The sequence below is a fragment of the Elgaria multicarinata genome, chromosome 1 (genome assembly GCF_023053635.1).
Source record: "Elgaria multicarinata webbii isolate HBS135686 ecotype San Diego chromosome 1, rElgMul1.1.pri, whole genome shotgun sequence".
Lineage (NCBI taxonomy): Eukaryota > Metazoa > Chordata > Lepidosauria > Squamata > Anguidae > Elgaria > Elgaria multicarinata.
The window spans coordinates 64,413,649-64,438,977 of record NC_086171.1 but is presented as its reverse complement, the minus strand read 5'-3'; the positions used below and the strand labels follow the sequence as shown (position 1 = coordinate 64,438,977).

The following is a 25,329-nucleotide window of genomic DNA, read 5'->3' as shown; positions in this document are numbered from 1 at the left end:
CCCCCCGCCCTTTTGCAAATACACCACTTGTGCAACTGAATAGCAGTAAGAGAGAGATACAAAAGTGAATGGGAAGTCAAGTTTCCACAGGAGGAACATGGAGTGGTTTGGCTTGAGAGCCCTCGACTTGAGTGGATGATGGCCGCACAAAAGAAGTGTCAAAAGCTGGCTGCATTTGCATGTTCTTTGTGTGGGGAATAATGCCTGGAATAAATCAGGGAACATGTTTCAGAGTGACCAGGGAAGGAAAGTGGGGGATTTTCATAGTGTAGTGAGCATGTTCCACTGAAGACTCCCAGGAAGGTGAAGATTCTCACTCATATTCTACCCAGTTTTCTTCATGGAGTTGGGCCTACAATTCTGCACAAATTTAGCCTGCTTAAAATTCCAGGTGCCTAAATCTGTGCAGAACTACCATCTCGAAACGCATCTTTCAGTGTCTTCTCCTTTCTCCTATTTGTGAAAATGAAATGTTTTTTATAACTACCACAGCCAGCCCAATCTTAAAAATTAGCATGAACTCAAACAAATGATTTCTGTACCAGAGGAATGTTGTAGGGAGGACTGAAGCCATTTTGGGCACCAACACATGGTTTCCAATATTCATTTTAAAACCACAACCCCCTCTTACACTCACTCACACACGCCACGTTTCTAGGCTTCATGGGTGCCAAAAGCAGCTTGCTAACATGTGGGAAAGCTCTACAGAAGTTTTCTAATACTGTGCTTCTTTACATATTTATTTGGAAGTAAGTTCCTCTGTGTTCTATGCAGCTTGCTCCTAAGAACATAAGAACATTCGTGCTGGATCAGACCAAGGGTCCATCTAGTCCAGCACTCTGTTCACACAGTGGCCAGCCAGCTGTTGACCAAGGACCCACAAGCAGGACATGGTGCAACAGCACCCTCCTAGGTAGGTGTAGAGTACTGCAGCCTAAGACACTAGGCAAAGACTTCCAACAGTCAAAAGATGTGAACGTTGAGCACTCTGCAGGGTACCACAATAACCATAGCTCCCATTTTCTATACTCCAGCTTTGTCTTTAGTCCCATACTCTTTTATCAGTTCCCCATACAATTTGCTAAACAATCAGGCAAAGAACTGCAAAATGTCCACAACACTTTCAGTCCTTGTGGGAGAAGGGGGGGGACAAATGCTTTATAAGTATTATTTTGATGGTTACACATTTTGTGATAAGGAAACAAATGCTGTATTCAGTATTTTTTAAAACAAACGAACTAGTCAACATAGGCCTGGTGATCATGCTGAACAAGTATTCATGTTCATATGTTCTAATGGAACACACAATGCATCTGCAGTTCTTCAACTTCTAGCACATTTCATCGTATTTGTTTAATTCATGTATATGTTGTGCAAGTGGGGGAGATTGTTAGGGGAAATCTTTTGGGGGGAACAACCTACATTGTTTTCCTTTTCAGAATGGAAAACTAAATATTTGACCTAGAACACTAGTAATGGCGCAAGGCATCTATCTAAATACAATAATTTATGAGCTTTCAGAACCATCTTAATTCCTTCAGTCAGCTGTCCAATGGGGGTTAAGGTGCAGCAGAGGTACCTCTTTACTGGCAATGGAGGTAGCATCTACAATGTAAGCCCCAGTTACACCCACAGAAAGGTCAACCAGTGTAAATTTACCACTGGCGATCTTCCCCGACACTGGCACATACAGAAATATGAAGTTCCTCCCCCGATTCTCCAAGCCACATAAGGACTTCAGCAGCGAAGTCTGAAAGTCAGCCTCCAAGCACTAAAACTACATAGACAGGTTCTGTTTGAACAGTACAATTTTAATGATATATTATATCATATCAACATCATAATTATCCCCAGTAAAGTAAATTACAGTGGAGCCATCTAATTGAAAATCAGGAAGATTCCACAAAAATAGAAAGTTTACAATCCAACCAAAGCAAGCTGCTGGTTTTTTGTTTTTTTTTTGAAGACCCATCATTTTCAGTGGGAGACTGTAGAATGTGCCTATCCCTTGCCCATTTAAATCAATGGGATTTAAAGGTGGTTAACTTTGGTTAGCTCATGGTGTATTTCACAACTTATTCCTTGTCTTCTTTCTCTTATTTTTCATCTGACGACAGATTCTGGAAAAGACAGGATCCTGTACCACAAGCAGAACTTTGGGGCACAGTCCAGACAAATTTAAGAATTGTTACACCTACATGAAAATTAAGGGTACATTTGTTTCAATGGGAGATGTCTATGTATCTTAAAAGTGCTTAACCCAAGGCAGAACCAAACTTTTTAAGAAATATAGGGCTGCCCACAAAGGGTTCATGCTTCTGAGTCAGGTTTCTTTCTGCCCTTTTGATGGATTGTGCTTATAAATTTTGTTTGTGAAAGTGCTTCTGCTACAGACAGTACGAATAATAAACAAGTATCTGGGATACTTGTATGCACTGTTAAGACCCCACTCAGTGCTTTGGTAAAGGTGTGGCAGAAGATTCTTTGCTTTCTGTTAATGCCCTTGGCTGATGAATGAACACACTAAATCTAACTCCCTGGTTAGCTGCAGCCCTAACAAAGCCACTGTTTGCAGTCATGGTGATAGCCTTTAAAGCATCTCCTGTCCCAAAGATGGTCAGAGAACGGTTATTGATTTTGGAACTAGGCACTAATCTTAAGGCACGTGCGGAGGGCTGGTCTGGCACCACGTTGACTCTCTCCATGAGTAACGCGGCTCGACTTTTCTCCCCCGGCCCCCCTAAAGTTTCTAAGATGACTTGAAAGTCTTTGACTGCAGATTCACATGCAAACAGTTCCTTGCTCTTCATGAATTCCTCCAGGATTGGGAGAACACTCTCTTCTCTCTCCTGCACTGCCTGCTCAGATAAGACTTTCTCCTTAAAGATGAAGTAACAGCCTCCATAGCTAAGGGCTGAAACATACGTAATCAGAGTAGTAATATCCAAGTTAACCCTATTGCACATGTCTACTCTGATTTCTGTAGGAAAAGCAACACTCGCTATTAAGGTGTCTCGATCGACTTTGGTCACCTGAAGGCCTTCACCTCCGTCATCAGATTCGCTAGAATCAAAATGGACGTCTTCTTTAGCACACTCCATCAATGTGTTCACAGCAACTATGTCTCCCCGCACAGATATGCCCATCTCTTTTAGCCTCTCTGCCATCGGGCAGGACACACCATTGTAGAACGCAAAGATAATATGCGGATTACAGTACTGCACAGGCTGCTGGCTGCTTGCTTGCAGGAAATCCTCCGCCTGTTCAATGACGCTCTTGTCTCCATACTGGCCCCTGCCCAACCAGATGTTGTGCAAGGCTTCGGCCTTTCGGCCAATCGCTTTCACCCAGGTGTGACCAGCATTTGCAACTACATCCACCACCAAGCTTTGCTTTTCACCAAATCTGTCCTCATAAGTAAAGACATGGAGGACACCAACAACCTCCTCCAACTTCTCTGCCGACTCGATGATGGCTTGCAGGTGAGTGAGGTTTGTACTTTGCAGGTGAGATTCTTTGATGCCTACCTTACCGGCTTCCACCTTGTGCAAGAATTTTAGCTCCGCCTTTAGCTTGCCGCAGAGTTTTGAGCCCCCTTCTATGCCACCTTTTCGGGACCTGCAAAGGGCTTCTGCCCTCTTGATTAGCTCCTTAGCAATAGTAATTCTCTCACACAGCAAGGAATGAGCAGACATGATGGAAACATTATTCCTGAGAAAGGTAAAGAAAAAATGTACTGTTACTTCAAGCTGTAAAGACATTGATCAAAACGCTTCTCAAATTGGGGTAATAATTTATTTATTTATTACATTTTTATACTGCCCAATAGCCGAAGCTCTCTGGGCAGTTCACAAAAATTAAAACCGCAATAAAACAACCAACAGGTTAAAAGCACAATTACAAAATACAGTATAAAAAGCGTAACCAGGATAAAACCACGCAGCAAAATTGATATAAGATTAAAATACAGAGTTAAAACAGTAAAATTTAAATTTAAGTTAAAATTAAGTGTTAAAATACTGAGATAATAATTCCTTTTCAAAAACTGTTCTTTAAAAGTCATAAAGCTGAAAAGCAGAACTCAGTACTCCAAATAAACTAAACATATTTAAGGCGCAATCCTATGCATGATTAGACAAAAAAAAAAGTCCTACAATTCCCAGCATTTCCCAGACAGCATGGCTCCCATGGCTGGCTAGAGAATGTCAGGAGTTGTAGGACTTTTTCTGTCTAAACATGCATAGGCTCACAGCCTGATTCACTTTACAAACAAAACAATTCAATTTAAAAACAACAAGCACAGTTACAAATCTGACATTGTAGAACTAGGACTATACTTTCTAGGACTGACAAAGGATATAAAAGATTTGAGGTGAAGTCACTTAAGAGATAGCCATAGAAAAAACTGTGGTCTAGGGACTTTTCCAAAGAATTATTTTAGGAGAATTTAGCTATCCTTCCTTAAAATGATTTAAACCAAAAAAGCTGAGGGCTCTGAAAATGAGTTGTTGTTTTTTAAAAATAATGTATACACAACATCAGACCTCAAATACAATTTGCATTGGTTATGTAGCTCTCATGCTGCATAAATACATTTTAGCTAGGTTGTAGGACTGTAAAAAGTTAGTGTCCCATCAAATGCCATGATAATGTCCCGCAATTAGGATAGAAATGCTTTTAGTTATGAAAAACACTGCCATCTGCTGGACTCATAGTAGAATAGCAAAGGAAATACTATTCAGTTTTTATCTAGGGCAGCCTTGGGAGCATTTATTTAGAAAGAGGCAACTAGAGGCCCAGACTCCAAATCTGACTTTCTATTGGACCCTCTCCAAAACCTCTGATCCTAAAAGAAGTTGTCCAGCCCAGCAAAACCAAAAAACAAAACCCAATTATGCATTTCAGCCACTTTCTCCCAAGCTAGGCTCCTCAACTTCTACTTCTTACTGCCAGTAATTAAGCCTAAGCAGAAGCATTTCAACCTTTTAGAATGGGGGAAAAACCCTGCAGCAAAGTCTGGGGACCACCACACAACCTGTAGAAAGAGAAAGGGGTGTGGCCAGGGAAGGGGGCGTGGCTATCCGGGGAACTCTGGAAGGCCAGGTTGGGACTCCAGGCGGGCCAGATATGGGGGATGCTGGGAGTTGTAGTCCAGGGAGGTTGAGGGAGGCAGGAGCGACTGCTGCCAGGAGCGGGGGAAGGCAGTACATGAAGCGGATCAGAGGAAGTTAAGTTTGGGAAAGCGAGGCGAAGTGGAACGCCAAGGGGCGTTTTCATCCGGCGTTTTGGCAAACGAAGTCCACTGAAAGCACCAGGACAAAAGAACTTTCCCAGCAGTGTCCTCAGCCCCAGTTCCGAGCTTGCTAGAGATGCAGAACGCAGCATCTATGCATTCAAGAGTCATCACGGGCGCCAAGTCTACTCCACCATTTTAACCCATGGCAATAATAGCCGGGAATATCCTTTTGCCCCAGCTAAGGCTCCGATGGATTGTGAAGAGCCCTTCGGGTTATATTTTAAGAATTTCAAGGGGCGGGGGTGGGGGAGAACCCACCTCAAACTCTTTCACAATGTTTGGTTAAGTCACGGCGTAAACCAGCCACGATGCGTGGATGCGGACCCTGGCATGGGAGAACTAAACGGAGCTTATTCCGTCGTTTCATCTGATGCAATTGCCAGCGCAAGGACTGCTGGTCCGGCAAACACAGCGATCTCTCCATCAGAGCATATATGCGCTCCGCATTTCGCTTGGCTTACATTACTCGTCTCAAAACAAAACAAAATCCAGCCACTCCCCGGTGGCTTTAATTAAAATCACCAGGAAAATGACACGTTTTCCTGGAGCGTGTTCAGAACTTGGGTTCTTCCCCCCCCTCCCCTTTTCATAATATGTTTTCACTAAACAAACAAAAAAAGCCTGGTTTTCTCACAGCTGCTAAACCAGACACACGCAAGCACACTCACTTATGGTCACAAATATGAGAGCTTGTCCCTCCCCCCAGCACAAAGTAAAAGCTCCATAACTTGGGGTTTTAACGCTCACTCACACCTATTCCTCATGACTGCAAGTCTGACCAATACTTACAATCAAGCCGGCCGCTTCTACATCACACTAACTCCCGATGGCAATTTTAGCTACTTCCCCCTTTAGACCATAGAGAGGAAGACATGACAGGCTCGTTCTTGGAAAGAGAGAGGTTTTTAAAAAATAATTTAAAAAAATAACAATGTTTCCGGTTCCGATTAGAATTCTCCATGTGCGGGGCAGCGGAAGGGAAGCAGAGTGAGAATCTTCATTTTGTTGCAGTACTTCGAAAAAAATCAAGTCTTCTACGTAGAGCTCAATCTTGTGCATGTTTAGACGGGGGAGAGGGGCGGAGAGAGTCCTACAACATGGCTGGCTGAGGTATGCTGGAGTTGTAGGACTTTGTTCTGTCTACACATGCATAGGATTGCACTCTTCAAAAATATTATTTCGCTCACTTGGGATAAAACGCTGGGTTAGAAATAAATGAATACATGGAATTTGGATGCTTGGCGACTGTGGGAAAGGAGCAGTCAAGGCACTGATGTTGTTAAAAGCTGCCTTTCACTGTATAGGTTTGTTTTGCTTATTAAAAACTTCGGAAATTCAGAGTCTGCCCTGCTTCCTTTCAGGAGAAGAAATGCTACACAATCCAACTAACAGAATTGAAAGCGGTACTAGAAGCCTACACAAGCACACTACTGGTTGGCTGCTTACTTGAAATTGATGCAATTTCCTTGACACCTCACTGAATACTTTGTCCCAAAAGGAGTGTCTCCCCGTCCACTCCTTTTAACCTGTGTCTCCAGCCACCTTGTCTCTGGGATCCATCCATGCCGCTGCTCACAACCTCTTGAACATTCCATGACATCAGCACCTGCTCAGCCAATCAGAAAAGGTTCAGAATAGAGCATCCTTCTGGTGCCTCCAGATGACTTGACTACAACTTAGATTAACTTATGTCTCATTGCTTTAAACAGGATGTGGTCACACCTATCTTCAGTTGAACAAGGTTTTATACTCTAGAGCAGGGGTGGACAACTTGTGCCCCCACCCCGATTTTTGGCCTACAACTCTCATCAGCCCTCATTATTGGTTATGCTGGCTAGGGCAGATGGGAGTTGTAGGCCAAAATATACAGAGGGCCACAAGTTGCCCACCCTTGTTGTAGAGTAACCTCTTGTGCCTTCAGAAGGCTGCCTAGCAGACAGAAATTCAACCAATGCAACCTTTGTCACTGCTCTATCTTCATGGTAAGGAGGATTGTAAATAGCAATTTTCTTACTGTCACACAGAGTACAGAAGCCCTTGGCCCGTTTTTAAAATTCTGTTTTGTTTTCTGTTTTCAGATTGGGGACATGCTTTAAGAATCCTATATCCTTGTGCCATTAAAATAGGGCCAGCTCCATATTTGAAGAGGCCCAGAACAAAGCCTGTTGGGGGCCCTCCTATGCCAGTGGGCCTCCTCCAGACAAAATGGTGGCAATGCCACTCAGCTGAGTCCAGAATCTACCATTTAAATTTTCCTCAGTGTAGCGTCATTCCAGGGCATTGTGGGAACTTAAAATGGCAGCTCCCAGACCCCCAGGAGCAGTGTTAGCAGTGGGTTCTGGCTGCTGTGCAGGGATGTTGTGTGCTGACGCTAGTCCTGCATTCAAATCTACCGTAGATAGCAGAAATCCAGAGAGCAACCTCTCTCATCATTGCACCTATGTATGCTGGATTTCTGCTTGTCACAAGGTATTTTAAAAGCACAACAGCCCTATCTGGTGGTTTTTGTGTGTGTGTGTGTGTGTGTGAGAGACTTTTGTCTAGCTTCTATTGTACATTATTGGGCAGAAGCCATAGCACAGTCACAAAAGAGAACTTTAAAAGAAACACCATCTGTTTTACTTGATTTATTCTTACATAGAATCATAGAAGAGGTTGGAAGGGCTCTTTACCTATCTTGCTGGCTGGATTTGGAGGGGGGATTTGATGTGGGCTCTGTGTGTGTCTGTGGGGTTTTGGGGTGAAGAAGCCCCCCTATCCAGCTGCTATGTGGTGGTCCGGGAAGACATACCCCCCAGCCAGCGATTGCTAGACTGCTATCAGGATCCAGAATTGCTACTAAAAACCATTATGACTGTAGCCCTGTACACTCTAAATCCATCCCGATTGGCCAGACAAATCTACACTTCCTCATTTTCCTGTAGCTGAGTTTTATCCTTTTTCCAACTGTGCTGCAGCGCTACCATGTGGGCAAGGTTTCCAAGGCAAGGAAAAGATACTGCAGAAATGTGATGTTGCCCTTCTTCTTTCCATCATTTCCCCCCTATGGATCAAATACTCCATTTATACAATGCAAGCTGAGAAGCACACTGAGGGCTTTTTCTTCTTTTAGCATAGTTAACAAAAGGGCCAGTTCATAAACGCATGTGCATTACTTGTTTTCCCAACACTTGATGACCGTGCACTAGTTCCATGCTACACATCGTAACCAAAATTTATCACAGCAATCTTAAAAGAGTTGGTCAGGGTAAAGGATGGCAACTGCTCCCAAATCACCCAGTGAGTTTCATCACTGAGTGTGAACTCCAGCTCAGGATATGTTGGTCAAGGTACAGCAGTTTATTTACTATTGCAAGACAAGCATACATCACTTTAACAATAGATTGTGCACAGAAAGTTTTGAGGGAGATATTAAAGTTTGACACCTGAGCTTATTCACCCCTACTTAAGGGGTGGGAGACCTATGGAACTCCAAATGTCACCTTGAGGCCCGGCACTGGGCAAAAGGCAGGATATATATTAATTAATTAATAATGTTGCTGTATACCAACTTCCAGAAGCGTCTATCAGTATGGTTAAGAGTCAAAGATGATGTGGGTTGCAATGGCTTAGAAGGGTATATTCCCCATCCCTGCTATTGTAACTAAGCCTAAATGTGCATAAATGAACAGAAATTCTTCTCCTTAGCCTCCTCTTCCTTGCCTCTGTTGCACTTCCTGTAATAAATTTTATGATTAGCTCCTTGGGCAACAATCTTATTTTGTTTCTGTAAAGCACCATTCACATTGATAATGCTATATTCATACATCCAGTTCAATCCAGATCAATAGAAGTACTGTTGGGCAGGGGATTTCTCCACACAGGAGAATGGTGTTCAGTCTGTTCTGGAAGGGATTACACCCCTCCGCTCTAGATAAAGGACCAGGTCCTTTAATGTTTTTAATATTTTTCTTAGCCACTCAGGGAATTTAAGACTATTAGGAAGCCTATATAAAAATAGTACATAAAATGAACAGAGCAATCCAAGAAGTCAAATTGGGAGCAAACTGCCACATCAGAGCCCTGGCAGGCTTGCACCAACTGGCACAAGAGGTGAGAGAGTGCCAGGGCTAGTGTAATTTGTTTATTTCCCATTTGGGGGGGCATCTTGGGGGAACAAAGAGTTTTTGGATCTTGTAGATCCAGGGCCTCCCTCAAACTGCCCTGGCACACATCCTTTTTCTCCCTACTGCCAAAGCATCGACTGGATGTTAGCTTTGAGACCTAAAGCAGAAAGAACACTTCACTGTGATTGCAGACATCCCTCTCACCCAATAAGGTCCACACAACCCCATGGCCCCTGGGATGCCCTCTTAAGAGACCGTAAGATTGCACCCTAAATGACTGAACTTAAAAAAAAATTTAAAAAACTCGAATGAAGCATGAATGGTTGCAAGCTTTGTCTTTGGTATATGGTCCTAAATAATGTGTACATGCTGCTTGATAAGAGCATAGACCTCCATCCATGGTCCCACAACTGAAATAATGTATCAGACCACTGTGGGATTGATGGGTTTTGGTAGATTTAGGGATTCTTTTCCCCCAGAGTCCTTTTGTTTCTGCAAAATCCCATCACTTTGGGAACACTAAAGTATTCAAGGAGTTGCTCTTCATTTTCCTTGTACATGTATTCATGCTCCACCTATGTGGTACACAGAGATTCCTCTAGCTATTTTAACAAATGATAAGCTTTACCTGTAGGAATGGCTGGGAAGGGGTGGAGGTGTTTCTATTAAAGACATCAGTCAACCACCAAAATTACACATCCAAGACCTTGTCTATACACTGGAACAGTGAACCAAACACCCACCAGGAACATATAAATTAAACTGTCATATTGTTAGTGCCTACAAGATGGGTGTTTCTAAGAAGTGTTGAAACAAAAGGACATTCATAGTAATATGTACAAAAAAAGCTGTTTATTGAATTATTTTATTTATTTGAAATTATTTTTAGGTTACCTTTAAGAGTAAAACCTCTTTAAAACCCTAGGGCCTTTCCAGACATGATTATTTTCCTATTGATGTGGAATATGTAGTGAAATATTTTGCTGTTAGGGATACCTATGTTCCATTGAAATAAATGGGTTCCAACTTCTGCCTGGGATCAGGCTGCACTAATATGCACACATATGTGAAATCAAACCTCGCTGAACTCAAGAGCTTAATCCTATGCAAATGAATTAAGATCAGGTAGCACAGTTGTGATTCTTATGCAGGTGTACTTGAAAGCAAGTCAAATTGAATTGAGAACATACTTTTTCTTAGTAAATAATGAACAGGATAGGCTGCACTCACTACTAAGCTAGCAGCCAATATAAGCAGTAAGGTAATGGAGTAATCACACTACAATAGCAAAACAGTACCTTCAATTGTTATAATATGCCATAAAATTGATTTTAGACTACCCTACAGCTGCTACCATCACCAGGTGTTTTGTGTTCTGTCACCCAGGAAGAAGAGCAGGTCTTTTACTGCAATTGCTCCACTGCTCTGGAATACACACCCAACTGAGGTGAGAATTTATCTTTCTGATGACAGTCCACAACTCTCATCTATTGCATATGCAGGTGAATAATGCCCATTGAAAGTAGCTTTCATTGGTAAGCTGTGGACTTTTAAAAAAATGAAGTTTGCATCTGAACTATTGTTTTTAAAATGGTAAATACCGTTTTATGAAGAAAACCACTTTGAGCTTAAGAAAATCAGTTCAAATATATGAATGTCAAATAAAATTAACTTCCTTATTTATACCATTTGTGCAGGACCTCGTTAAACTCCTAATAAGGCATGAAAACAGAGTTTTGAACTGTCCACTTGCTTTCTATCCCTTCCCACTGCTCTAGCTGTTCTTCTCCTAGCTTGGACCATTTCTGATATTAGGACCTGGCTAGGTGGGGGAAAGAATATCAGGAGCATGCCATCAAAACAAAGGAGTGTAACTTAGTTATGTCTTGAAGCAGGTGGGAGAGGAGGAACAGCCACAAAGCTACTTTTTTTTGCTGCCCACTTATTTGAATCCAGGCCATTCCCCACCAGCAAAAGCAATGAAACAGGTTGCAGAAGAGATGCGAGGAATTGTGATTAAGTCACAGTATATGAATTCTTGGCACACAGCATTGCCATCTAGCTTATTTTAGTGCAGAAAAGTGGCTACACACACACACACACACAGTATTGTCCAAAACTTCAGAGGTTTTCTGTATGCTCATTTAGATTTCCTAGTTTTAACCTAGTTATACAACCATGCTTCTGCAGTATAGGGATGATTTGGCAAGGTTAAGGAACTAAACATACATTATAATGAAATTCAAGACTCCCCATGTAGAGTAGGATCACTGTTCTGACGGCTAACAGTTATTTTAACAGAAGGCCTTCAGTATCTGCTCTGAGCTACAGCACCTCACACCAGTATAACTGTTCCCATGTATAACACTGTAAGTTCTCAATCACCCTTAGCTATACATTTAGAAAGCTTCTAAATGGACTTCAAGGATGCAATCCTAGGAACCCCCAGCATCCCTCCAGCCTTGAGAATTGTACTTTTTTTTCAATCTAAATAGGCATAGGATTGTGCCCTAAGAGGTTAGGGCCAAAGGATTTAAAATTCACGTTGTTTTTTTTAACAAAATCTGAAAAACTAGAAGTAAAGTTAAAAGTCTTTTAAAGTTTTACCCAGAAATGACATCACCATTTTTGAATGTTTATTTTTTTTCAGATTGTGTAAACTCCTATTATATCGTGTACAGTGTTTAATGTTTTAAGAACAATAATTCCACATCTCAATATTAGGACAATAGCATTTGAATCCATAATATTTCTTTTAAAAAATCGATCGGATAAACAAAGTAGAAAGGAGAGTGCAGAAGCCAAATATTTAAATGGCCTGTTTAAAAAAAAAGAAAAAAAGAGATCTTTGTATATATCCTGGCAGTTTTCCTTAACCCACATTAGGCAATTGCAGCCAGGTAATCCTTAACTTCAGTTGGAGTAAGTCTTCGAAATCCTGCTTCATTACAGATGCCAACCTCTATGTTATCTTCTGTCATTTGCCCTTCAAAACTTTCCTAGAGAGGGAAAAAGCAATTTCTTTAAATAAATAAAATGCATCTAGATACTAAAGTTTTAACAAACTCACTGAGAATATTTCTCACCTTTAGCGTCAAGATAGCAGTATGAATTGCATCTTCAAGCTCTAAATCTTCGTTGTACCTGCAAAAAGAATAACAACTTTTCTTTCTAACAACCAAAATCCACAGAATTTCAAAACTAATTATATATGTGCATGTGTTCTGTTTCTCAAGGAACTCCCTATGTTACATGGCAAACTCCTTTTGAAACATAAGGAGTCTCAAAAGCATTTTGTGATCCACTGGTTACACACAAACTCTTAGAAATGCTTAAAATATGTTTGCATGCCACCAAAAGTCTCTCAATATCAACCACTATATTTAGAGAAATTCACATTTACTAGATAACATATGGCTTCTATACATTCCTAAGTTCCAGAAGGGAGTTGTATAGCAGACATGAGTATCGGCCGCCATATTTATTTATTTAAAACATTTGTATCCCGGCCTATATCACTAGGATCTCAGGGCAGAGTACACATGAAATTATACAATATAAAACAATAAATATACACAGCTTTGTAAAGACACCTTTGTTCTGAGAGGTGTCAGATGGCATTACCTTGACCACTAGGTAATGTCATTAATTTGTATCTAAACCAGCTGTTTATTTAAGTGTAGAAATTGCATTCCCTTTCCCAACTTACATGAGCCTCACAAAAGGTGAGTTCACATGACATGACAGCCCATCCTGCAAAATAAGCTATGCAGTTTGGGGTTGTTGTTGGAACAACCCACCGTGAACCCGACAGACAATCGTGCTTGCCGTGGGTTGTTCTCCCCCTCCTTTCCCCTTGGTCCTCCAGCCAGCTCCAGCGCATTTCCCAGGGAACTTGGCTGCAGAACCCAACTTGTCTGGCGCCAAGTCCCCCTACCTGCACAGATCACAACCCCTGAGTAGCATATAGCATCAGGGCTAGTAGCCATTGAAGTGTGGGATTTACCCTTGGGGGGTCTTCCATTCCATTCCTCCGCAAGTTCCCCCCAAATGGTTTTAAAGGTGATCTAAAGTCCAGCTCATTTTAGAGCTCTCTTTTGCAGTAAAAGGGGAGTTCCAAAAATGTGGTTGAACCTAGATCTCCCTTAAAAGAACTTGGGGTTGGCTCAGGGGGAGATGGAATGAAACAGGGGACACCCAAGGCTAAGTTCTACACTTCACAATTTGAAGATAACTGTGCTAGGGGAGCAATGTGGTCCCATTTGTTTGAAGACAAAGAATCTCATGCATTTTGGAAACTCACTTTCAACATCACTCCAGTTCACACTGCACTTTATATGTCTTGTTCTATGGGATAACCATGCCCACACAAGCTCAATATTCAGATGTGTTTCTAGCATTGTTAGTTGTTTCTAAACTGTAACCCATCCCAACCAAGAACAAGAAAAGTGGCATGCTCAAAATAGGAAACTACTTTAAAAAAAGACTTTACAGAAATTTCTATTATCTTGAGAACTTTTACATACTGCAAATCAATCACAGAGGGATAAAAGAGTATTATTACCTCTTTTCAAGGAATGTCTTTCCATTTACATAGTTTTTCCCCATTGCAGTTGCTTTCCATGCAAAGTAAGCCCCCTGGAGAAGTGAAAAATACACAGAACTAATTATGAGAACATATTCTAAAACTGTATTTTATTCACAGCAAAATAAACTGATGTAACACTATCTATCTACTTGGAGATATTTTATTTCTTCACTATTTCAGTGCTGTAGGAACTGGAAAAATAATTTTAAAAACTTGGGCACTATTGCCTCAATCCTGAAGTATAACTGCATGATCTATTTATACCAGATGTTCTTTTTTAACATCGCCAACTGCTGAACTCCTAAATGCTGTTTAAACTTTAAAAACAGTTTAAGAATTTGGTGTGAGACTTGCTGAAACGGAAAAGGAAACACGCTAGTGCACATTTATCAATGCCTATATATTAACATTTCTTCTGTTCTTAAAGGACATATATTCTTTTGTATGGAAAGAACCATGAGGCCATAGTTTTTTTCCCTCCCCACACCATACCACAAAAAATATATATTTAAAAAACAGATTTTATGCAGATCAGATATTCAAGGAGAGAAGGGAAAGTCCATATTCAACTGGCTGGGAAATACTTCTTCCTAAGACTCTTGAGAATAGACATTTACCTCATGTCCTCCTTGGTCTGATCTAGCAGGTCTCCTTTATGATTTTAAAACTGATCAGCCAAGATGTACTAACAGCATTGAACCTTATTCTATTCTGGACTTGATAACCCATCCACACAGCTGTACTAATTAAAAACAACTAATTCACAGAGAGAAAATAAGGGAATACTTAGAGGTATTGAAGTTACAATGTTAGCTTTCTGTTTAATTTTATGAAGAAACCTCAATTTTAATACTTACAGATGGATCAGACTGGAACAAATACGGCCGTCCCTCATTCCATCCACATATTAGCAATGATACTCCAAATGGACGTACACCTCTATCAGGGAAAAGATTTGAAAAGAGTTATTGACATCAGAAGTTATCTGGGAAGCCCTTAAGAACACCATTAAGGATGCCGCTGACACAATGATTGATAAACCCACTTTGTCACAAGCATGTTACCTTCCTCTTTATAATCTGAGAATTACACAATGGCTTGTGCACTTTGGTTCTCAATCTTTTAAAGCTGTCAACTAGTTTGCTGGTTCTCTCCTATGCCTTCAACAGCAGCCTGACATGCAGAAATTAAACAGGTGACATTTCTGCTGGCATGGAGATAAGGTGATGAAAAAAGGGTACAGTTGCTTGATTTCAACAAATCAAGCAGCTGTTAAAAGTGCAGGAGCAGGGAAAAGCTGGCAATTCTACCTTTACCATTCAAAAGATTGGCAAAATGTGCTAAGTACTACTGATTACAAATAAAATCTTAGCCCACATTTCACTTAATAGCACTGAAAAGGCATTTGTTACGGACAGTTAGAGAAGCTGGCCTTCAGAGGTACAAAAATCTCTTTATTTCCTGGTCTTCATTTGCCTTTGCATTAATAGCTACTTAGGTCATAGGTGGCCTACTTAAGGTAAATGTTGCTCAGTCAGCAAGAGCTTGTGGCACTGCTGTTGAAGCCACAGACTCAATACTATCCTAGATTAAATGAACAAGACTTTTAAAAATGTGCAGAAGAACAACAGGAGCAGGAGAGTCAATGAGCCTGGTTAAGGCACAGAGACGAGATTACAGTCCTGCCTGCTTGTACGTCCAGAACTATTTTGCTATTTGCCCCACCAGCTCAGTAGTCCGGAGACAAAAATCTCAACCAAGACACAGTGCTTGAGAACTACATAAGAGTACAATCTGTGTACAGCCCTTAGTAAGTCAAGCAAAAGTGAATCTGAAACTGGTAGGATTTAGGAAAAACAACATACCCAGATTGTGTGTATTCTTGCATCACAGAAGCAATCCTCTGTACTAGCTGAGCGGTTGGAATAGGCTCATGATAAACCAAGTAGTACTGCTGGGCCAGTTTACGCGCTCTGTGAACAAGTACTCTGCAAAAAAAGAAGATGTGATGAAGTTATAATATCCATTAGAACTTAAGATCCAAAGCAACTTGGAATGATTAAACTGAAGAATTAACAAATACCAATTAAAGAAAGTTAAGACATTGTTGTGGGATATATCAACTCAAAATTTATTTATTTATTTATTGTTGCATTTATAACCTGCCTTTTTTCCTTCAAGGGAACCCAAGGCAGCATACATAATCCTTCTCCTCTCCATTTTATCCTCACAACAGCAACCCTGTGAGGTAGGTTGGGCTGAGAGTCTGTGACTGGCCCAAAGTCACCCAATGGTTTTCCATGGCTGACCGGGGACTAGAACCCAGATCTAATGACTCCCATTCCAACACTTTAGCCACTACACCACCACATTGGCACCCACACTCAAAAGCCATCCCAAACACATTTTCAGATGTGTTTTTTGACCTGCAGACTGGTGAAGCTTAATAGCACCCACTGGCAAAACCATGTATTTTACATGCAATGCAAGCAACGTATTCATTCTGCTGGAACAGAATGAGGACACATCAAGTTCAGCAGCTCATTTCCAAAGAAGACAGTCAAATACCTCTGGGAAATCTGAATCCTATATGTAGAGAACAAAACGCTGCAAATGTAGTGCTAAAGTGCTCTGTATCTCACACTGTCTTCCAGCCTGCCTTGTACTTGGCCTTTTCATGGGCATGAACTGAAGATATCCAATAACTGGTGAGCAAGTACTCTAAGCCCCATAGTATCCTGGGAAGTGGTATGCCACAAGCCTCCAGGCATGATTCAAAAAAAGACATCAGCCCATGAATTGATATTATGAGCCCAGCTAGATGGCAATGAGCCCTAATACCAAGGTAAGGGACTAGAAAAAACTCTCAACCGTGGTAAGTGTAGAGCAAGCATTTCAGAATACCCCAACTGTCACTGACTGAGGATCTTTTATGTCTTCAATTCCACCTTGTGGCATGCTAAGAAAGAAGCCACAGATGGCCACAGAATCTTGGGAGACAAGAGCCCCACTCATGCTTGTAATGTAAAGGGAAATGAAGGGTAGAACGGTGCTGCAGGACCATGCTGCTGGTCCTGCCCCCCAAGGCTGCACACACGTTAAGTGTGGACGTCTGCAAAAAGCTTTCGCACAGAAATCTACGAAAGTAAGCTTTCCCTTGCAGACGTCCACGTTTTCTAGTGGCTAAGACGTGTAGCTCTTGGTCGACTACACTAGTCCAAGTGTTGAAATGGCATCACGGGCCTGACATTGCCCACAGCAGAACAAGAGCAAAGGCCAATAATAACAGTGTATCAGAGGTGTAAACAACTTGCAGCCCCTCCCACCAAGGCCTTTACTGTGGTCCCCCATGGTTGCCCTAATCTCACCACCAAATTCCTCTCCAACACCCCATCTGCCCATGCTCTCCACTTCCGCCCTCAAACATTTTCATTCAGATCGTTCATTCCTCACCACTGCTGGCAGCAAGGAAAGAACAATCTCTATTGGGATCACCAGGAAATGTGTGTGTGTATATATATGTGTTGTGTGTGCATGCCTTTGTAGGTGTGGGTGGGTATGGCCCCAACCAAGTATCACATGCAGCTCTCAGGGCTGAAAAGATTGTATACCATAGTATTATTCCCCCCACTCCCCAGATACCTGTAATCAGGGCCCATGCCGCTGTATACCAAGCCTATGTGTTTGGTAATGGATTCCACTTTGTGTACACTCCGTTCATCATACAGAATGGACTTCTGCTTTTTCTCCGTTGCCAGTACCACACCATTTGCAGCTACATAAAGAAAACAAATACTTTACTCAGTATAGCTAGACCTTCTTCCTCTTTTCCTTGCAATCCTTCAAATCTCCCCTGCTTAAAGCCAATAGCAAGAATTATTTACTTGTACTTACTGATCATACCATATAAATCCCATAAACTATTTTATATTGATACAAATGGAATCTACTTCATGTTCTCCCATAGGTGTACTTATGTGTTACCATAGCATTGCTACTAGTACTGTCTTAGAGGGAAAAAGAAATCTTCAGTTAAACTAAAAAAAAACTCACTTTATTTTATAGATTACTAATTTCTTAGAGACACAAAATGTGATTTAGGACCCTAAATGTACAGCGATTTCTCTTTCTATCTGAGAGACATAATTCCACACATGAAATGCTTGAGCAATGCAAGACTTTACCTCTCATAAACAGGACAGGCCTTGCATGTGAGAAGCTCTGTATCTTTCTCTAAGCCTTAGGTCTGCAAGTGGCATACATGTGGTTCCCAGGGAAACTTCAATCGCCAAACTAGCTAGGCTGAGATCTGCCTAGCTTTAGAGCCAAACTAGACATGACAGTGGCAAACCCATACGTTAAGATTTCCCACTGCTGAATGCCTACAATACAGGAGTGATGGAAGTATGACTTAAAGCACAACTTAAGATGGGCAAAAGGGGAGACTTGAAATGTTTCCAGAACCACAATCCCCACCAACCACTTTACAAGCAGGGGAAGGGGGAACCTGGGAAGGGTTCATCCCCCACATATCCATTTTGTTCATTTCCTAAATTTGTATCCCACCTTTCCATCAAATGGTGCTAAAGACAGCTAACAGCAATAACATACAAAACGTGTAATAAAGTACAAACTAAATAATATAAAAATAACATAAAAACAGATAAAATATTGATGAAGTCGATAACGTATTAAATCCCCAATATCACGCAGACAATGTAGAGATTTAAAACAACCCAGATTAAATGAAGCCATGTCAAATATAGTTACAGCCTGAGCAATGGTACTTTCAAATCATTTTTCCAGCCATCACATTATAGCAGACTTAATAGCCACATGCCAAATCTCCTTTTCCAAGTAGGAATTGCTCCTAGGGAACCAGACAGTTTTAGGAGTTCACTCTTTTAAGCCACAAATTGTCAAAGTAGGTACATGTGGGCATACAAGCTACATTTTTGTTGATTTATTGATAATGTAAGCATTTTTATACCTTTAATTCCAACTGACGGGGCTCCTGCTGCAACAGCTGCCAAAGCATATTCAATCTGAACAAGCTTTCCAGAAGGGCTGAAAGAAAGCAGTTTATTCGTGACCTAACTTGGTGAGAAAATATTTTCAAGTCTGAAAAAGCGTAACAATTTTTACTCATTTGGCCTTGTTTCAAAAAGAGGATATTTTAGAAACTAACAATACATACAAGAAGGTAGTCAAAGTGCACTCTCCTCAAAATAACTGTCTATAGCAGCAATCCTATGCACTTTAGTGAATTCAGTGGAATTTACTTTAGAGTAAACATGTTTAGGATTGCACTGGATATTTCATCCAGTCATGAATTTATATGCAGCCAGGCAACAGTCTCCTGGTAATCCCAAAGTAAAAACCTCCAAGAAAAATGCTGAAATGGTTTCACTTTCATTTTTTATTTCTATAGGAACATTTGTTCATAATGGGGTGTTTTTAATCGTTAAATATACTTACTACAGAATTAGCCCCACTAAACACAGTGCAGCTTCTTTCCAAGTAAGCATGCATAGGATAGTACTGTAAAGCTGCAATCCGAATGAAACCAATTTGGAATAACCTGTAAACCAACTGAATTTAATGTGATTTATTTTCGAAGGCACACCCCTCAGGATCGGAATAAAAGAATTGTTCATAAAATCCTCAACGTAAGTGAAAAGTCAGTGCAAATCTGCATGTCTGTCAGTCTACAAAACCAGAGAACAGTTAAATAGCTCTACATGACTTGCTGTTAAACACTGCCCTATTAGTACCTAATATTAAAGACTAGGATCCAGAGAACCAAGAAACTAGTGAACACAACCAAAATTACATGGAATTAAAAGTGAGTGGCTGCTGTGCATATCATGCAATCAGTTTTCAAACTTGTTTTGAGCGTTTTAACTAATGTGATCTTTTCAAGTAGAGAATGACTCAGTACTTTCAATTTTGATTTCCCCTAGTTCTCCTGTATATATTGCAATCTAACTTCACTTACTGGGGAGGGGGGTAATCAACTGGCACTTCTGAATAAAACATAGGACAAGGCTATTCATCAAACACTCTTATTAGTATTTCAAATATGTCATATTAACCTGACATTTTTCTTTATTTTTTTATTACATTTTTATACCGCGCAATAGCCAAAGCTCTCTGGGCGGTTCACAAAACATATTATGGACAATCCAATCATTCACTATGTCAGTGGAATAATAAGCAATTGTTTATCCATTACAACAAATCCAAAAACCAGCGTAACAAACCAGTGAAGAAAACATCCTTACTGCGACCACAACATAATGACAAGTTACAAAGTCACAAAACTTTAATGATTAAAAATGAAAGTTAAAGTCACTCACTAATGTGGCGCTATCACAACAAAGAGCATACTGCTTAAGAGCACAATCCTAAGCAGTTACCCACAGCACGGATAGGACTGCACTGTAATTGCATTGTCATTATCTGTGTGCAATTTATCGTTTTCCAAGTGGAATTTTGTTTCTCAGGAGGGATAATTCACAAGAATAAAATATATGGCTGAATGCTACCCTGAAGAAGTTTTCTAGTTACTGTTGTGAGAGCTCTGGCCCTAAAAGTTCGGTCTGTAAAGGCTGTGAACAAGAGGCAATGCGAACAATATAGGGATGCGAGGGGAGGCCTGTCTTGGGTTAGTGACTTGACCAAGGCCACTCAAGGCGACAGTGTCTACAACACTCGAATACCGAACCCAATTCTCATATCTCATGGGTTCACGTGTGAGGCAGTTCGGGCTTTTACAGGGATTTCCGAGCCACTTCCCTCGGCAGATCACTTCAGCAAAGCGGAGCGTGTAGGACAAGCCGCAACAGTGACTCCACAAAACCTCGACCTTCCCTTGTCTAACGCGACAAAGCCCTGGCCAGCCTACAAGTCCCCCCTCAGCAATGACTCTGCGTGGTCCGGGCCTCTTGGGCTCGTTCAGCCGGCGAGGCCGCCTCACAGGCTTCTCCCTAAAAAAGCATTTCTTACCTGAATGTGGTGAGGGAGAAGCTGTATCCGCGTTCCGCCATTTTGATCCGTGAGATCTAACAACCTCCCTCGCTCCTCCTCACCACCGGCTCTGCCTTCTGAGGCTGCGCACGCTCGAAACTTGGCGCGAGCGCAACATTTACGGCACGTAGAGGGTGAGGAAAGCTGAAAATGGCCTAAAGACCGAACTTCCGGTGAACCTTGAAAGCCGCAAAGAATCTCTGGAGTGTCGCTCTATCCCACGGCACCTCTATGGTGGCACCCCTCCCCTCTACTGCGCATTGCTTGTAGTGTCGTGGGGGCGTATTGAGCTCAAAAATGAAAGAGACTGGTAGCTCAGCGGGGCTGCTGGGGTTTGTAGTTCAGCGCTTCCGCAAAGAAGTAGTTTAACGGAGAAGGGCCGGAAGTCACGTGGCTTCCTGGTGTTCCCTGTGCTCTCAGGTTCTGTCTGCAGAGGGGCTGGAAGTGGGCCCGGAAAGCGAACGGCCAGACCCCCATGGCGGTGTTGCTGGTGTTCCCGTCCCCCTTGCCGAAGCTCCGTGGCTTTCTCCGAAGCTGCTGGGCGCAGCTCGGTGGCCACAGTCCTCCTTGGGGTAGGTGTCTTTGCATATTCGCCGTGCGCCTGCCTCGAGTGCAACAAACTAGTCCTCAAGAGCTGGGCGGAGTCCGCTCAAGTGGTGCCGCGCTCGATCTCCTCTCGAGTAAGCACCCCAGCCTCATCGCTGACATAGAAGGCCGGATGCTGCTGTTCTTTGCTAGCGCAAAAGGCTATGTGCCGCAGGGTGCAGGGAGAGAGCAGGAGTTACTCTGACGAAGGAGAAACACAGAATTGGTTAAAATGGAGCATTTTAACCGATCTCCAGAGGGGAATTTTAAAATAGGCCTCTAAATTTCTGACCTATTTATTTGTTTTTTATTTGAATATTTTCACCTTTCACCAGATGCATTGCTCTCATAAGATGGCTTAAAATATTATAAAAACAAGAACATGCGAATTATAATTCAACACACGCACACATGTGCACAGAGCAGTAGCAACAGCTAATGATTGTCAAGAACAAGTGCAGACTGAAATAAATGTTTTCAGGTTCCAAAAAACAAAAACAAAAAAAACACCCCAGCAATGATGAGGCCATATCTATCTCCTTGGGGATGGAGTTAGGGGAAAAGCTCTAATGGCTCTTGGTGGTGGGCCAGGGAATAGGGCCTCTGATGCTGAACTTAGCGCTTTGGCAGTGTATGTGGTCCCAAGCCGTTTAGGGCTTTAAAGGCCAAAACTATCACCTAGTTCATTGCCTTGATTTGCAAAACTGCAAAACGCAGAAGCAATAGAAAGTTTTGAAGGAGGAACAAAGGTGGGATATTTAATTCCTTCTCCCGGAAAATACTTGGTTGGTGGGAGCATATCCTAGGGTGCAATCCTATGCATGTTTACTCTGAAATAAGTCCTTTTGTGTTCAATGGGTCTTGTAAGTGTTTGCAGCCTTAGAAATAATCCCCATTTAACATAGTGGGATTTATTTCTCAGTAAGCCTCATGTGGCGCAGAGTGGTAAGCGGCAGTTATTGCAGCCGAAACTCTCCCCACGGCCTGAGTTTGATCCCAGCAGAAGGTGGTTCTCAGGCAGCTGGCTCAGGTCGACTCAGCCTTCCATCCTTCCGAGGTGGGTAAAATGAGTACTCAGCTAGCTGGGGGAAAGGTAACCGCGACTGGGGAAGGCAATGGCAAACCACCCCGCTACAATGTCTGCCAAGAAAACGTCGGTGAAAGCAGGAGTCCCTCTAGGAGTCAGCAATGACTCAAGTACTTGCACGAGAGGAGGAAGCATGTATAGGGCTGAGCAACATATGGCTAGTCCTAGATGTTACTTGTTTGCACTCCCCATCCTAATAAATGAACAGAAAACTTGCATTGAACAAGACTATTCTGTAAGTATTGCAATTTGTAATGCAACTTTTTGTTGTCATCTTTAAGCTCCTGCTTTGGCTGTGCAGGCTCCAGCTTCTTTGCTTGAACCTGTGGAAGAAAAAACTGAAAGTGATGAGACTCCAAGCATTTTCGACAGCATATTTTGGATGGCAGCTCCAAAGTCAAGGCGGACTATTGAAGTGAATCGTTGCAGGCGACGAAATCCTAGGAACCTTATAAAGTTAAAGGTAATTTGCCAGAATTATGTTGGGTTTCTTATTGTAAATTTCCTTCTTTACAATGTTTCCAAGATGTTTGTAGTTTCTTAAATACTACTAGTATTGTTCGATTACTGTAATAAGTACCATGCAAATTTCTTGAATAGTAGTTCTGTTGATTCTAAAGTAAGCTACAGTTATCATTAATCTTGAATGCATTGCCACCTGCTAACTTTGAGCAAAAAAAATATTTAAGGGAAGTACTTTTATTAGACCAAAGTCTTGACATGTAGGAACATAAACATTAAAGTTGCACAAAACACTTCATCAGTTAATTAAGGATATAAGTAAATTTTACAGTCCCAACACAAAAACTTATTGGGTTGAATGAAGATCTACACTCGGGTGTAGAATCTATTCATTTCAGTGAGTCTACTCTAAGTTTGACTAAATCTGCATCCAATCCACTGACTTGGAATAAGTATTTTAGGTTGCCTATACAAGCGCATAAGTATAACCCACAATACATTATGTTTCACAAGTGTAGCCAGGGTATTATAAGCTTGTTACTGAGCAAAGGTTTGGTGTGTTGCATATGTGAACCAAAATAAGAATGCTCAGCACTGCACATGTGATACTCTGATAATTCAGAATATGTGCTCTATAGCAAGCTAAGTAGGTTTCTGATAGGTATATAAATCAATAAAATTTGAGTCTCGCATGTTGTGAATTTTGGCAAGGCACTGAGTTGTGCATGAAAATATATGAAATCTTTCTCAGACTCCTGTGCCAAATCTTAATTATAAAATGTTGGTGCTGTACATCTTTGAAAATGAAAAACTTTGTGTTACCTGACATGAAAAGTATTCCATCTTGCTGGAAAACCATGTATTGTATCAAAATAGTAATGAGATGCTAATAGTTATAGTCTTACATATTTCTTACGCTTTGTGAAACCTCCCTTTTATCATGCATTGTAAGATTGTGTTCTTTTTTGCCTTTTAGAAAAACATAGATGTCTGTCCTCAGTGTGGCAACTTGAAACAGAAGCATATTCTTTGTGGCTATTGTTATGAAAAGGTTAAACAGGAAACTTTTGCCATAAGGAAGCAAATATGGGCTCAGGAAGGCGGACCACATAAGGCTCCCACTGTGGAGACGATTGTACTGTATGACGGAGAGAAACCCAGAGATAAAGATGAAGGCAAGCGGATCATAGAAAGAAACAGGAAACGTCCATCTTGGTTCACACTGGACTGACCTTTTGGCACAGTGAAATCTCCAGTTACAAAATACAAAGAAGTTTGTGATAATACACAATCCTAAAAAGGATAATTAAAAAATGGACCATTACCATACAGTGTCATTGTTACACCTTGTATTTTATTCTTTCCTTAGATCTTTAACATTCAATCAGAAACTAATTGTACATTTGGAATATACCTGGATAGCTAACTTAGCTACTGTGAATTTAGTTGATCATACCACAGTATTAAAGTTGGCTGGCATTTTGCAGGAGTGAATCCTTACTTCATACGTCTTGGTGTCATGTTACACTGCGTATTTTAGGTTTTTTTAACCTAAAGCATGAATTTAAAATGCAATTGCAGTTCAAATAAAACACATTCAGATTTATAATGAGCACTGTGTGTTGGTCTTACTTGAAATTATATGCAATTTTGAGTTTTGAGGAATATTGAGATGGTGGTATATGGGAATGTATGAAGTCAAGCAGACTGGAAGACTCTATGAACTGAGTTGACATTGGGCTCTAGCTTTATGATAGTCCCATAGCTGAGAGATGTTTGTTTCATTGCTAGTGACTGCACCTGAATATGACAGTCCCTTAATACCGGATTCTATTTACAAGCCTGTAAAATAGCTAATTGCATTTGCAGTATTAATTCACTGGCCACAGTTGGATGTCACGATAGCCCATGATGGGTTAATAAGCTACTCACAGTAGCTTATTTTTAAAATAGCCCATGCTCCCCTGCCACATGAGCAGTATAATAAACTACTGTGTGCAATTTAACTTGTTCTGCTGCAGTCATCCTGCCTGAGCAGTGTTGCTGTTCCACCTCTTAAGTGCTGGAAGTTTGCAGGATTGGGACAAAACTTCCATGTACAGCCTCCCCCAGTCAGGAGGCACTTGATTCACCATCAACCCCTTCAGGGTTTGCAAGATCAGGACAAAACTCCACA

At 41.3% G+C, this 25,329-nt stretch overlaps 3 protein-coding genes across 6 annotated transcripts; 1 reads left to right on the top strand and 2 right to left on the bottom strand.

Moving 5' to 3' along the window:
- Positions 1-1,942: 1,942 nt before the first annotated feature.
- On the bottom strand, positions 1,943-6,177 carry C1H7orf25 (chromosome 1 C7orf25 homolog). 4 transcript variants are annotated; one of them, XM_063115998.1, is made up of 2 exons: positions 6,086-6,177; positions 1,943-3,711 (listed from the first exon to the last, which is right to left on the bottom strand). In XM_063115998.1, the coding sequence occupies exon 2, from the start codon at positions 3,693-3,695 to the stop codon at positions 2,451-2,453; it is 1,245 nt and encodes a 414-aa protein (XP_062972068.1). In that variant the 5' UTR covers positions 3,696-3,711; positions 6,086-6,177; the 3' UTR covers positions 1,943-2,450. The 4 variants fall into 4 exon arrangements, with proteins under 4 accessions (XP_062972068.1, XP_062972076.1, XP_062972085.1 ...); XM_063116006.1 differs by lacking the exon at positions 6,086-6,177 and adding an exon at positions 5,588-5,597; XM_063116015.1 differs by lacking the exon at positions 6,086-6,177 and adding an exon at positions 5,555-5,574.
- A 5,839-nt stretch (positions 6,178-12,016) lies between these two features.
- On the bottom strand, positions 12,017-21,107 carry PSMA2 (proteasome 20S subunit alpha 2). The gene is made up of 8 exons (XM_063129430.1): positions 20,999-21,107; positions 18,981-19,057; positions 17,633-17,765; positions 15,856-15,978; positions 14,848-14,929; positions 13,967-14,040; positions 12,489-12,546; positions 12,017-12,401 (listed from the first exon to the last, which is right to left on the bottom strand). The coding sequence occupies exons 1-8, from the start codon at positions 21,037-21,039 to the stop codon at positions 12,285-12,287; spliced, it is 705 nt and encodes a 234-aa protein (XP_062985500.1). The 5' UTR covers positions 21,040-21,107; the 3' UTR covers positions 12,017-12,284.
- A 327-nt stretch (positions 21,108-21,434) lies between these two features.
- On the top strand, positions 21,435-24,765 carry MRPL32 (mitochondrial ribosomal protein L32). Its single transcript, XM_063116040.1, has 3 exons — positions 21,435-21,591; positions 22,973-23,154; positions 24,130-24,765. Exons 1-3 carry the CDS (start codon positions 21,495-21,497, stop codon positions 24,382-24,384), a joined length of 534 nt encoding a protein of 177 aa, XP_062972110.1. The 5' UTR covers positions 21,435-21,494; the 3' UTR covers positions 24,385-24,765.
- Positions 24,766-25,329: the final 564 nt, after the last annotated feature.

What these genes read in the sequence shown, in the direction of transcription:
- MRPL32 (XM_063116040.1), top strand. Translation starts at nt 21,495, where the DNA reads ATGGCGGTGTTGCTGGTGTTCCCGTCCCCCTTGCCGAAGCTCCGTGGC. An exon ending in TGGCCACAGTCCTCCTTGGG is followed by an intron (nt 21,592 to 22,972) that starts GTAGGTGTCTTT and finishes GTCATCTTTAAG; the next exon opens with CTCCTGCTTTGGCTGTGCAG. An exon ending in GGAACCTTATAAAGTTAAAG is followed by an intron (nt 23,155 to 24,129) that starts GTAATTTGCCAG and finishes TTTGCCTTTTAG; the next exon opens with AAAAACATAGATGTCTGTCC.
- C1H7orf25 (XM_063115998.1), bottom strand. Translation starts at nt 3,695, where the DNA reads ATGTCTGCTCATTCCTTGCTGTGTGAGAGAATTACTATTGCTAAGGAG.
- PSMA2 (XM_063129430.1), bottom strand. Translation starts at nt 21,039, where the DNA reads ATGGCGGAACGCGGATACAGCTTCTCCCTCACCACATTCAG. An exon ending in TGTTCCAGTCTGATCCATCT is followed by an intron (nt 14,041 to 14,847) that starts GTAAGTATTAAA and finishes TCACTTCTCCAG; the next exon opens with GGGGCTTACTTTGCATGGAA. An exon ending in AAGACATTCCTTGAAAAGAG is followed by an intron (nt 12,547 to 13,966) that starts GTAATAATACTC and finishes TTCTTTTTGCAG; the next exon opens with GTACAACGAAGATTTAGAGC.